Source organism: Halichoeres trimaculatus, unplaced genomic scaffold (assembly GCF_033239565.1).
Source record: "Halichoeres trimaculatus isolate MK-OKI-2021-1 unplaced genomic scaffold, fHalTri1.1 fHalTri1_scaffold_22, whole genome shotgun sequence".
In the NCBI taxonomy this organism is placed as follows: domain Eukaryota; kingdom Metazoa; phylum Chordata; class Actinopteri; order Labriformes; family Labridae; genus Halichoeres; species Halichoeres trimaculatus.
In genome coordinates, this window is record NW_027437200.1 from 5,503,792 (window position 1) to 5,517,412 (window position 13,621).

Here is a 13,621-nt window from a genome sequence, read left to right on the forward strand (position 1 = left end):
AACTGAAATGAGTCAGTGCCCCACAGTGTAGAACACTGCTCTTGTGTTGGGTTTCTTCTACTCACAAAACAATGATAAACTCAACTGTGGCTCTGCAAAAAATGAGCTACACATATATTGAATTGGGCTGATTATTATGCGCACACCGTCCCACTATTTCTTAACTGCTATGTTATAAAGTTCAAAGTTATTCTATTACAAAATAGTTATAGTCAGATAAAAATTGAAATTGCTTTCACATTCCAGTTTTCTTCAGCTCTGGAAGCCTCAATGTGGTTTAAAGTCACTGTGAGGACCATCTGGGGAAGCTAGTGTTTTTCCAGTTTAAAGAGAAACCAGCCTCCCCACCCTGTGCACTAGCCTCTGTCCAAAGCATGTAAAACAGGTTTAAGATAAGATAAGATAAGATAAGATAAGATAAGATAAGATAAGATAAGATAAGATAAGATAAGATAAGATAAGATAAGATAGATCTTTATTGAGCCCCAATGGGGAAACTCGTGCTACTGTTCGCACAGTCCACTCATACACACACTACACACCATGACATTTACCATAAATAAATACAAAAACCAAATACCAACGATCATAAAGGAGGACTCAAAAGTCAGTGGTTCACTAGCTGCCCTCAACACCTACACAAGAAAAAACAGGACAAGAAACACAAGAGCACCAAGACAGCAGACAGCAACAAAGTCACACGTGTTCATTAAAATAGCAAACAGCTGCCGGCATAAAAGACCTTCTGAGTCATTCAGATGAGCACTTAGGACGATCACTAAAAGAACTTCTCAGTCCATTAAAAAAACTATAAAGAGGATGGTCCTGAAGGAAGAGCGCATTTTTCAATTTAGCCCCAGTCCTCTTGACATAGATGACCTCAGTTGAGTCTAGAGTACATCCAATCACTGAACCAGTTTTTTTTTTTTTTTTTTTTTTTTTTTTTTTACTTTAATCAATTTGTAGATCTTGTTTTCATCTTCAGAGGTGAAGCTGCTCCTCCAGCAAAGAACAGCATAAAACAGGACACTGGCTTATAAACCCTGATAAAAGACGCTGAGGAGCCTCCTGATATTGTCAAAGGATCTCAGTTGTCTTCAGATCTCCTCTGTCTTCCTTCTAAAATCAACAACTAGTTCTTAGGCTTTACCAGCATTTAGTTTCAAAGAATTTTCATTGCACCAGCTGACCAATGTATCAATTCCAGCCTTGTAGGGCGAGTCCTTTGCGCGATGGATAAAACCCACCACGGCAGTGTCGTCAGAGAACTTCTGGGAGTGGAAAGACATCCATATAAAGTAAATTAAAAACGGGGATAAAACTGTGTCCTGTGGAGCTCCAGAGGTAAAATACAAGGAGAATCGGTATCTACTGGTGACTAGTCACTCTGTTTAACAGGGCAAAGGAGACAGATGGAGGCTTAGAAAGCCACAATGAGTAAGAGTTAAGATGAAGCAACATGTCAACATGGGTACAGATTTTTAGTGATGAAGAAACTAGAGAGGTATAAGGGCTTAAAAAGTGAAAAGCTTAAAAAAGACTCATGAAACAGGGAAAAGAACTCTATGATTACTGGTATCATAAAAATGTTTGTGGAAGATGTCAATAATTATAAATGTTTCAAATGAAAATGTAAACTGTTCAAACTGTCTGAGAAGCAACACTTCAGCATGACAAATGTAACTGGTTTGCTTTTGATAAATGTGTTTTCAGGCACATATCAGCTTGTCAGGACAAAATGGTCCCCCAGCATAAAAACTGAACTTAAAGAAGTTGCATTAGGAGAAAAGCAATGAAATATTTTAGTTACATCAAAGTGAACATGAAAAATAAACCTGAGTTACAGAGAACTTGCAGGTTGTAGCAAAGAGGAACTTACTCAGCCGTGTGAGGCTGACATGATGTGACAATATGTGACTCCGAGCCGTTCAAGCTAATGTTTGTGTGGGAATGAAGAGGAGAGATTCTGAAGGACTGATGCTGTGGAGTGAAAACCTGCTGCATTAAGCTGCTGAAGCAAAGTCAAGAATTACCCACGTCTTGGCAGGAGCAGCGAGGTGTTGTTAATAGTGATGGAAAGGTCTTGGAGTATGGAGAGAGCACCTCCATATTTCTCATAGCAGGTTTGGAGCTCGAGGCTTGAAAAGATAAGCATGTCGAACAGGAAATAAAAATAGAGATGGATGTTGATACTGTAGAGATGCTAGGAGAAGTTCAAGGATGTGAAAACCTGAAGTGTGATGACTGACTGGGTGAAGACCCAGGAACAAACTTCTTTTCCTGCTGCTTTGTGGTTCCTCAGTGCTGCTTTTCTGAAGTTGATGTTAGTATTTCAAAGGTCAGAGAGTTATTTTGTCTGGTACCAAAGATAAGAAAGAGCTCACCGTCCACCTATTACTCTCTGAGTCTACCACACTTTACCTGATGTAATGGAGGTCCCAATCCTCACTGCTGGATGGACATTTAGTGCAAAAACACAAACAGACCATAAATCAGGCCAAGGTTGAAAGTTTAGAGAGGGTGAATGTCTCGAAGTGCCTTCCTGCATGTCACCGCTGCCAGTAAAAATACATCAAAATAGCGCCTGTTTGTTTTTGCAGCACTATTGGACAACAAATCTTCTCAGTGCTTGAGTTTCGTGCAAGGTCATATTGTTCTTTTGGAGACCAGGCCATGTGGAAGGCTGCAGCAAGTTCTACAACCCCATCCTCTGAAAGTCTGGATTCTGTGTTTAATGTTGGTTGAAAAATTGAATTAGATGAGTTTCAAACATTTAAAACTTTAACAAGTTTAAAACAAAAAAAATCACTGATGCTGACAATGAGTTTTCAAAAGAGCAGAGACAGCGGCATCTTGCCCATCACAATACCATAAACATTTAGGTATCAAAGAAAACAGCTTCTGGAATTTTCACCTCAAGTAGTTTCAACTCCACAACAATACAATGAGTGGAAGCAGATTATATCAAAAAACACAGCTATATGTATACCTAGTCTAGTTTTCGAACATCAGGAAAATTGAGTATTTTTCTAGTGTTCCTTTATATCTGTTTTTGGATTTTTCCACATATTTCTGCACTCTCATGAAGGGATGGGTATCCAATAAGTTACTTTTATAGGTACCCACCAAATTCCATCTGTAGAATCGATTCATGTAGTTTCATTATCTAAACTCAACCAAGTGATTGTGAGGGAGTGGAAAAGTAGGTAGTTTTACAATCTGGACACGAACACAGCATTAAAGTTTCATATATTGATAAATAAGAATGTTACATTGAAAAATGTTGATTTAACTGATTTATTGACTCATCTGATTTGATTTTCATTTTATTATTTAACAGGTTGATATTTATTACCTCATAACTGCACACAAAAGTACCAAAAATGGGTACCATTGAGTATTGACGCCAATGGCAAGGTACCAGGTATCTGAAAATGAGCTGCTCTGAACCACTGTTTTGGGGGTCAGGTGGTGAAAATTTTGGGAACTCCTGCAGATTGATTTGACTGTTTCCTAGAATAAATAATTTATACCATAAAATTACAGAGATTAACCTTAAAGAAATCTGATCTGAATATGTTTTAACTGAATTAATTTGTTATTTCACAATATAACAGACATTTATTAACTACGAAATACTGTGTTTTAATTTATTTTGACTGTAAATTCTAGTCCTGTATTTTTACTGTTATTTCATGTAGTTCCATGTTTGTACAGTGTTTTACTGTGTGTTTTTACAGTGTTTGACTGTGATTTTATGGTATCTGTCGGTATGGTAACTTTGGTGCCAGTGCTTTTACTGTGTGTTTTTACAGTTCTTTTTGTTTTTTACAGTGTTGTCCTGTATTATTACAGTAATTTTACGTAGTTTTGTATTTTAACAGTGTTTGACTGTAATTTTATGGTATCTATCTGGAAACTTTGCTGCCAGTGCTTTTAACGTTTTTTTTTTTTTTTTTTTTTTTTTTTTTCAATGGTGAATTGCAACCATGAGTGAGGAGGGTACAGGGTTCAGCTGGCATAGCACCAAAAAAAGAGAAACATCTAGGATGTCATTTTACAGCTAATTTATGTAATTCTACAATTTTGTATAATGTTTTTGAAAAACAGAAAAAAAAATCTTTAAAAATTAAGGGTTAATTACCGTAAAATTCAGATATTTTTTATTTTTAAGTTACATTTTATTTAAACAGTGTGGTTATTGTCAGTTATTGCATAGGAGGGTCCATTCAAAGAATCCTTGTGATAATTCATCCTGCTCTCTACTGAGTGGACAACACAATACCTCTGGTAGCACTCAAAAAGTAGCCCACTTTGACTGAACAACTGCAGATCTGTCAACCCTTGTGCAGAGTAAGGTTTGGCATTATCTCATTGTATTATGCGTGATGTTTTCTGAATGGACTTTTGTTTTGGTGGTTTCTCCAAAGCCTGTACACATTGTTTAGTACAAACAATGCCTTCTGAGATGTTCACGCTACCCATGCTATGAACAGAATGCATTCCCATACCATCACAGATGCTTGCTCCTGGACTCTGCAATGAAATTAAGCCTTGTAGCTGCTCGCTCTTTTAAGTAGAGAACATAGTGCCCAAGATTTCCAGATGTCCCTGCCTTAATTTCTCTGCATGCTACAATTTTAACCGGTTTGTGGATGGGACTACAACATTTTTATTCTTTAGCCCTATTATCAGTTTTTCAGTCCAGTTTATCTAAATTTTGCAGAAGATCTTTTTTTTTTTTTTTTACAACATTTTTCACAACATTTCAACTTTTTTGGGAACAGACGTAGAACAATGAAACACTTTTATTGTCAACACAATGAGCCCTGCAGAACACAGACAGCCTTTACTGCAGTCAACTATTTTTGCATGCAGAAATATCAGGGAAGCCCAAACAGAAGTGTCTCATGACCAGTTTCAATGTGTGTGCGCATAACTATTTGTGTGTGTGTGTGTGTGTGTGTGTGTGGGATCATTGAGGATTATTAATAGCAAAGCGGGCAGGTGACAGAGCATGGGTCACAACTCTCCCTCTGGCATACTGACAACAGATGAAGCCTTTTGATATCCCCGCCTTGGATCTTTATTTAAAAAAAAAAAAAAAAAAAAAAAAAAAAGATTGCAGAAGATTAACATAGAACACAACATATGCAAAATTGAATATACAACATAATACATGCAATGCAAGCAACAATCCACATGAAACAACACATGGAACATAGTGTATCCTACATGAAACAATGTAACATGAAACTCAACATTTGCATGTAATGTAACACATGCAATTTTATGACAAAGAACTTCTTGCCTAAAACACTGGATTAACACAAAACACGTTAGTCAGCTGATGCACTTTGTGAGCAGGTCAGTCCTCTGGAGTAGCTCATTCAGAGCCATGACAAGCTGGCACTGCTGAAGGTCGATCAGTTAGTAGGCGTGTTAATCAGAAGGCTCATTAGTGAGAAGACTTACTAGTCAGATGGCCCATTAACCAGAAGGCCAGTTAGTCAGAAAATCAGAGGGCCCATCAGTCTGAAAACAGTTTGGTTGGAAGAATAACACTGGGGAAAACAATTCTTGTTGAGTTAGGTCTGACAGCCTGTTTTTAAAACATTTTTCAGGTGCAGAATATATAACTGATCTTAGTTTTTAATCTATCATGTTCAGGTTTTGAACTATAGGATCCCTGTTTTCTTAAAAAATATGACAAATACTTTACTTAACAGATATGTTTAATGAAAATCTTCAAATATTGACATACAATGAAATATAAAAGAAACAGGAGTGACTGCAATGTTTGTTAACACTATTGTGTTTTTACAAATAATATGTCCACTGGAGGAGCTACAGGAGCAGACATGATCTGGAACAAATGAATTATATACCTGTGTAAACCAAACACTAAGATGGCAAAGTTGCAAGCTTTGGAAACAAACAAACAAACAAAAACAAAAACAGAAAATAAAATAGAACTTACAACTGTATGTCCATGGTTGCAAGGTCAAGATAAAAGCACAAATCCTCTGAATTTCTGCTATGCTAGTTTTCTGTTAGCGGATATTGACAGTACTGACCTATTAGAAGCTGCACACACCTCTCACCACACTGTCCCAAGTGTGGCTGCACATACAAGTTGCCAGGTAGCTGTAGATAAGTCCAATCATAATCAGCTGGAGAGTCTTACTACAGCTAATTAGAGGAGTTTTGCTGATCTGGAGGGTAAGCTATCGAGAAAAACTTGACATGCTCGCAAAAAAAAAAAAAAAAAAAAAAAAAAAAACTCCCCCGCAACTTAGGAATCAGCATGACAACTTTAGGTTTAATCAGCAAAATCTAGCTCAGTAGAAGATGTTTTTCAAATTGTTCCCCAGTGTGATGACTTAATCTAAACTGATTTTATAACTAACAAGCCTTCTAATTTTTGACTAACTGGCCTTCTGAGTAATTGGCCTTCTGATTATTTTGACTAGTGTGACTTTGGGCTGGATGGTTTTCTCAAAATAAGGCAGATCCTCTTGCCTATCCTGTGAGACTGTTGTTAGTTGCAGGTAACTTTGTACTTAAGAGGTGGTCAGCTCTACTGTCTGATGTTATAAAAAAGACAGGTAAAAGAGCCATCTCCAGAATTTTATAGTGTATATAGATATTTGATTAATAAAAGAAAGAAAACTTTGGATAATGAATAATTTATTTTATATTTGATTATATGAACACTGTAGCTGTTCTATAGTTCAAATACAACACGTTACATTGATTACTTTGTCATATAAATGCAACATGAAATATGCAATGCAAGATACACAATGTAGCATACAGAGTAGGATGATGAACATGAACAACATACCTAATCACTTTTTGAGTGTAATTTTTTCATATTCAGACCCAAATAACAGTATTTAAGAGAGGGTGAAAAAAATCTTATTTTTCAAACAAAGCAGTCTCAAGAGGTTTCATTCATTCATTTTCTTAACCGCTTATCCTGTTCAGGGTTGCGGGTGGCTGGAGCCTATCCCAGCTGTCATTGGGCAAGAGGCGGGGTACATCCTGAACTGGTCGCCAGTCAATCACAGGGCTGACTCAAGAGGTTTATATATATTTATTTTTTTGTAATTGTAGGGGGAAAAAAAGATAAAAACTTTGAACTGCATGTGTAGCAAATATCTTTAATATCTGAGCCATTTCATATGCAATGGAGCCCTAACAGAGGTTTTAGAACACAGGACCCTGACAAACACAGGACACTGGGAACATAAGCACGACCCCCATGTCTCCTATATGATGGAAATTCCACCGGGTATTGACGCAGCTGGTCAAGTGACTTGGTATGCTGCTCTGCAGTCTGATATATGAATATCAGCGCTGAAAATACAACGAGGATTACCATGGTTGCAGAAATATCTATCGAGCATGTGCCACGCTGCAGCACATTCTGACACAGGGAAACGAGAGGCTTGCCGGCGATAGCATCTGGTTTCCTCTGGTGTTTATGTGTGAACATCACATTGGAATATCAAACCCTGGATCCACATTCTTCAAACCTAAAGTTCCAATACACCAAATAAACACACCGGTAGCTATAGATTTTACTTAAATAGAATACAGCGGCATTGGCTTGGTTTTTAAATCTCATGCAGGTATCAAATTTGGCAAAGAAAATATTGTTTTGGATATTATAAAGTGTCAGACATGAGGAGACTTTGAAGTGTTACTCAGATGCACAGTGGATTAGTGATGAACAACACCTCAAAGGAACCAGATCTTATTGTGTCAAACTGAAAAAATGTTTTTTATGTAGATAGATAAAAAAGGGACAGGTGAGGCTGAAACAAAAACAAATGCCCCACTGCTTCATGTGGGTTTGAAGGGGTCAGTGGGTGTGTGGTTGAAGCTGGCATCAGCAAAGATAGCCAAGGTGCCCACAGTGGTGAAGACAACAAAGATCCAGAGGAACATGCGATCCACCACCATGGCGACATACTGCCAGTCCTCCTTCAGCTGGACATGGATGGAGGGAGAGACACCAGAGTGGACCCAGAAAAAAACATTTAGAAGTGGTGAGAAAACATAAGACAGAGACGGGAACAGATTTATCTAACTAAACTTAACTTACAGCTTCGTAGTCCTTCTCAGCTTGCAGAGCCTCTGCAATGTACGTGATGGCTTCTATTGCTGACTTGAGCTCGTCCGGGAGCGTGAGGTAGCTGCTTGGACCGTCAATGAACTTTCTCAGATCTGTGCACATGCCCTCTGGATGAAACCTACATGGCAACACACAAATACACACATTGCTGTCAGAGAAGAATACCTGTAGGGCCAAAAACGGGATAAAACATAAATCACAGGATGGGTCTGGAGGGAAAATATATACATGAACATAAATCAAACTCTTCCTAAAGCACAGGAGCTGCAGGACTAATTTAAAGGTGTGAAATAATTAAGTTCTGCTAGTGTGGCGTTCACCACTCTGCATCTGCTGACAGAGCTGCTCACTCTCAGTCTGACTGTGAGCGTGTGTGTATTTATGTGTTTACTAGTTGCCAAACGGAAATGCATGTTTGTGTTTACTTCCTGCTCTCAGTTACCATCACTCAGCTGCCAAGGTGTGTAGTATTTATAGGGGGGAGCTCGTAGAGAGCTGCTGCGAATAACTCCACTCAATCTGCCGTCACTCAAACAGGTTCATACCCAGTAAAACTAAGAGGATAATTATGTCTGTTTTAAATCTTGACAAAAACAACAAAAAGTAATCTCAGGCAATCTGTAAGGAAGTGAGGAACATTTTTGTTTGTCTGATTAACAAAAACATTTCAGTAAAAGTGTGGTAGGGAACTTGTTCAAATCATATTTCAGCAGCATGTCATCAGTGTGTATAGCACTGAAGATGTGGTAAAGTGCTTTAAAAAGTAAAATAGCTGTATGCTGCCTCTGCTTATGTAGCCCTATTGTTTGAAACATGACAACAAGCAAAATTTATAAGTTTGTATCATAACCTTGCAACGACCTGGTGCCCTTAGTGGAATGAACACTATCTCAAACAGTTTAACCCGTCATTATCCCTTTAGCTTTTATTCTAGCATTTAGCCTGTGTTATATATAATATATAATTCATAGTGCAATATCTTGACTCAACTCAGCTTTTCACATTCATCATGTAACTATATACACCTTTTTGGAACTTATGATTGCTAACTGTATTGCTTACTTATTGTTTGCTCATGGCACACTTACTTATTGAATTGCTTTTCATTTTATTGGCCATTCTGTCTCATTTTATTGTTAATTTTACTGTATTACTTTATTCCTATTAATATGTTCTACAGCTGTATTGTGTGATGAGCAGCTGGTGACACTAAATTTCCTCCCAGGGATCATTCAAGTATTTCTGATCCTAAATTTAGCCCTAAGCTTGTGTTTTAGCCTTTGGCTGGGGTTTAAGCTTTTAGCCTGATGTAGCCTTTGGCTCAAGTTTTAGTCTGTAGCTCTTATTTAAGATTTTAGCCTGTGTTTAGCCTTTAGCTCATGTTTTAGCCCTTAGACGGCATTTTAGCCTTTAGCTCATGTTATAGTCTTAAGGCCGTGTATTGGGCTGTAACCTGTGTTTTAGCTTGGATTAAGTTTGTAGCTTTTGTTTTAGCCTTAAGCTTATGTTTTAGTTTGTAGCTCAAGTTTTAGATTTTAGCTCGTTTTTAGCCTTAAACTCGTGTTTTAGCCTTTAGCTTGTGATTTGGTTTGTAGCTTGTGTTTTAGCCTTGAGCTTGTGTTTCAGCCCTTAGCCCATGTTTTAGCCTTTTTCTCATGTTATGGAGTTAAGCCCATGTATAAGCCTTTAGCCTGTGTTTTTGCCTTAGCTAATGATTAAGTTTTTAGCTTATGTCTTAGCCTTCAGCTCATGTTTTAGTCTGTAGCTCCAGTTTTAGATTGTAGCCTTTGTTTTAGCCTTTAGCTTGTATTATGGTGTTAAGCCCATGTAATAGCCTTTAGTCTGTGTTTTAGCCTAAGCTCTTGATTAAGTTTGTAGCTAATGTTTAACCCTTTGCTCATGTTTAAGTCTGTAGCTTAAGTTTAGATTTTAGCCTGTGTTTTATACTTTTGCTTGTGGTTCAGCCCTTACTCATGATTTAGATTGTAGCTTATGTTTTAACCTTTGGCTCATGTTTAAGTTTGTAGCTTAACGTTTAGATTTTAGCCTGCATTTTAGCCTTTAGCTCATTGTTTAGCTTTTAGCTTGTGAATTAATCTGCAGCTTGTGTTTTAGCCTTTAGCTTGTGTTTCAGTCCTTAGCCTGTGTTTTAGCCTTTGGCTCATGTTTTAGCATTTAGCCTGTGTTTTCGCCATAGCTTGTGATTTAGTTTTGCTTTAAGTTTTAGGCTTTAGCCTGTGTTTTAACCTTTAGTTTGTGTTTTTTCCTTTAGCCTGTGTTTTAGCCTTAGCTTGTGATTTAGTTTGCAGCTTATGTTTTTACCTTTTGGTCATGTTTTAGTCAGTAGCCTGTGTTTTAACCTTTAGCTCATGTTTTAGTCTGTAGTCTGTGTTTTGGCCTTTAGCTTGTGTTTTAGCCTTAGCTCATGTTTTGCCTCTCTTTTCTTTGTTATCCTCAGCACAGGTATTACGTGACCCTGGAGCAGAAGAGAGATCTAATGTAAATGGTCTTCTTGCTCTGTGGGCCCTCGTGATGTGGAAACTGCGTCTGTTGTTCACTAAAACTCCACTTGCTTCAAACATCGAGCATCAGCCCCACTTCCACATGAAGAGACAGCAGCAGGCGACAGTTACAGATCCAAAAACTGAAACATCAACATTCATTTCATTACAGCTAAACTACTTAGCCTGACTCTGTTTATAATACTAACTACAATAGCTGTCACTGAGTACAAATGTTTCTTCCTCCAAAAGTTATTCAGAGTGGCTTTAACACACAGCTGCTGAAGGATTACCCAGAACCTTTTCTGCTCTGGTTTCCCCGTTGCAATTCCATGCATAATCACACTTGGTGTCCTTGAGCAATGACACATAGATTTCCATTAGCTGCCTCCAGTAGAGCATCAGACACAGAGCTCTAATACTCTTTTATTTTTTGGTCGTGACACAGCTCATTTGTTGCTGCAGGATGTCACATGTTCTGGAGTGACATTGCCGCTGGAATCAAAGGATGTTTGGATTCTTTCAGTTATTTGCAGTGCACAAAGTAGCACCAAGAGATGTAGGAATAAAACAGAATGTAATGAAAACTCCTCATGACTTAAGAATGTCTGACTTTTCATAGACAGAAAACTGTGCAAATCCAAAAGCCTGCAGTTATCCATCACTATGCTGTGTTGACATGAAAGTACAGGAACTCTTTTAGGTCCAAGTTTAAACTGCAGGTTCAACAGGTTATCAAACTGTGATTACTGTACGGATGCTATTCAAATGAGGAGACACAAAAGGTAAAGGTCAGGATGCATCAAAACAAAACAAAAGAAAAACACTGACAGTTACTTGTATTTGCCCCTAGTGGGTGGTTAAAATCACTTAAAATCAAGATATAGACAGTTATTTTCACAACATTGGAGCTGGTGAACCTTTCGCCAGCATCACATGACGTGCCACATGTCAATCACCCTTGTCAGTCAGCAGCAAAACTTCCGAGACAATGGAGAAGAGACTGAGGTGATGGAAAACTTGATTTCACTTTACACAAAAGTTGCTGACAAAGCAAAGTGAAATTTTGCTGGTGGCAATACCATCAACATGCTGAAACAATTGTCAACGCATGGCATTAAATACAAAGAGTGTCATGTCATATTTACTCATAAACTTAATAAAATCTTGTTGATACAGAAAACAGGTAAAGCCTACTATTTGTACACAGACGATTCACAGAACTAAACCAACAAAAACAAAAACAAATGATGAAAGGCTGCTGACTTTTTTAATTCTGGATTTGAATCAAAAACTTTGCCTTTATTTTTTTTCTTCAGAAATCTGACATTCTTCTACAATTGTGATTGTTTTTCTGAGTTCTGTTTTTATTCTCATAAATCCAAGAGGATGATACTCTGATTTTAGTCTTAGAGCCTGGTTTTATAGAATTTTGATATTGACTTCTATGCTTATATTTACTTTGTGGAAAAATGAGCAGATAAACAAAAGTAAGAGACCTAATCTTTTTTCTGTTATCAATCCAAAAATTACTTGATGTACAAAACATGACTGTATACATCTTAAACACAAGTCACTCAGTTTCTACATTTTGGTGCCTCTATAACAGAGTTATTCCAAATAGCTAACTACACTGAAATTAACATTATAACTAAAATTTTACACATTACTGTAGTAAATCACATTTAACCTCACTTTTCCTTGATGGCTAACCCTAAACATTAGTGTTTGTCTGTTGGCATTTACAGCAGATGCAGAAACTAACAGTAGTGCATGTGTAACTTTTCCAACAGCTAACTTTTCTGTTTTCTGGCATTTTCTCCTCTGAAGAAAAAAAACAAAACAAAAAAAAAACAATCCTGTAACACGAGCAAAACACATCCTGTGTCAGAAGTTGTGTTTAGGTCATGTCTTCTTAAATTAAGTCAATTTCTTGCTGTCTTGTGACCTGTTCTCTCTGCTGTTGACTGGCCAGCCCTGTACAATCACTCTAAAGCTTTGTCCTCTCCAGAAATTGAGAACAACATCAGACCTATCCACCAAGCTGCTAACAAATGCGATTAGAATTAACGTTTTGGACAATTGACCTACGGCTAATGGTGCGTTCCATTCCTACTCAGAGGTCTGAATTTCCGAGTTCTGATGGGAATGCCGAACCGGAATGGCCCCCAGTGTTGGAATTCCCAAGTTAATACAGACAGAATTAAGTTGGAGCACCCACACCACTCCTGAGTTCCCAGTGGTAAATTCCAAGTTCAAGGGAAACAGTAATTGAGCTCCTGTTAGAATCTTTCTATATGAGAATTTCTGACTAGTGTTTGTTGCAATAAATCAGCCGTATACATAATATTATATGATGTTTATAAACAGAAATACTGCTGTTATGGCAAGTTTTTCCAACTTGGCAACTGGAATGCTTAACTTGGAGATGATGTCATTCCTACCCCCAGCTTCCCAGTTCAGTTCCAAGAGTCCCACTCTTAAACACAATGCACCAATCACAGTATGTATAGCCATTCAATGTGTTGCAGAAAGTCCTGTTTTGTTTAGTTTTCTGAGGTTTGGCTGATATTATCAGTTAAAAAAAAATCAAACAGTGTTTATGGGGCATATGTAACTATGAGAGGCTGGGTGATGTGGTGTATTTTTTACCTTTTCTCAAGCCACATCTCGACCAAGAAAAGTGTCTCCTTTGGATAAAGTTGTGAGGTAGAGCACAACATCAACTAAACGTGAATGAAATGAAGGAGGATGTCTCCATCTGTTCTGAGGTAGGCTGACATCCTATTTGAGGCAGCAGGTTGTGACTTTGCTGTAAGTAAATATAAACTTATCCTCATCACTAAAACTGCCACTGCATTCTGACAGACAGGCAGATTTTCTCTAACGTTAGCTAAAGTTAGCTTAACATTAGCTCCTAACTGCGTTATTCATCATGTCTCTTTGTTTGTTGGGAGTTCATTGGCCTGTTTTGTTC

At 37.7% G+C, this 13,621-nt stretch overlaps 1 protein-coding gene across 1 annotated transcript in view; it reads right to left on the reverse strand.

Annotated features, from left to right (window-relative positions):
• Nucleotides 1-6,987: 6,987 nt before the first annotated feature.
• chrnb1 (cholinergic receptor, nicotinic, beta 1 (muscle)) overlaps nt 6,988-13,621 on the reverse strand; it is a 47,719-nt gene continuing 41,085 nt past the window's right edge. Inside the window, exons 10-11 of the mRNA XM_074661919.1 lie at nt 8,114-8,261; nt 6,988-7,998 (exon numbers count right to left, since the gene is read on the reverse strand). Of these exons, the coding sequence (XP_074518020.1) occupies nt 7,852-7,998; nt 8,114-8,261 (295 nt within the window). The 3' untranslated portion in view covers nt 6,988-7,851. The remainder of the gene's footprint in view (nt 7,999-8,113; nt 8,262-13,621) is intronic.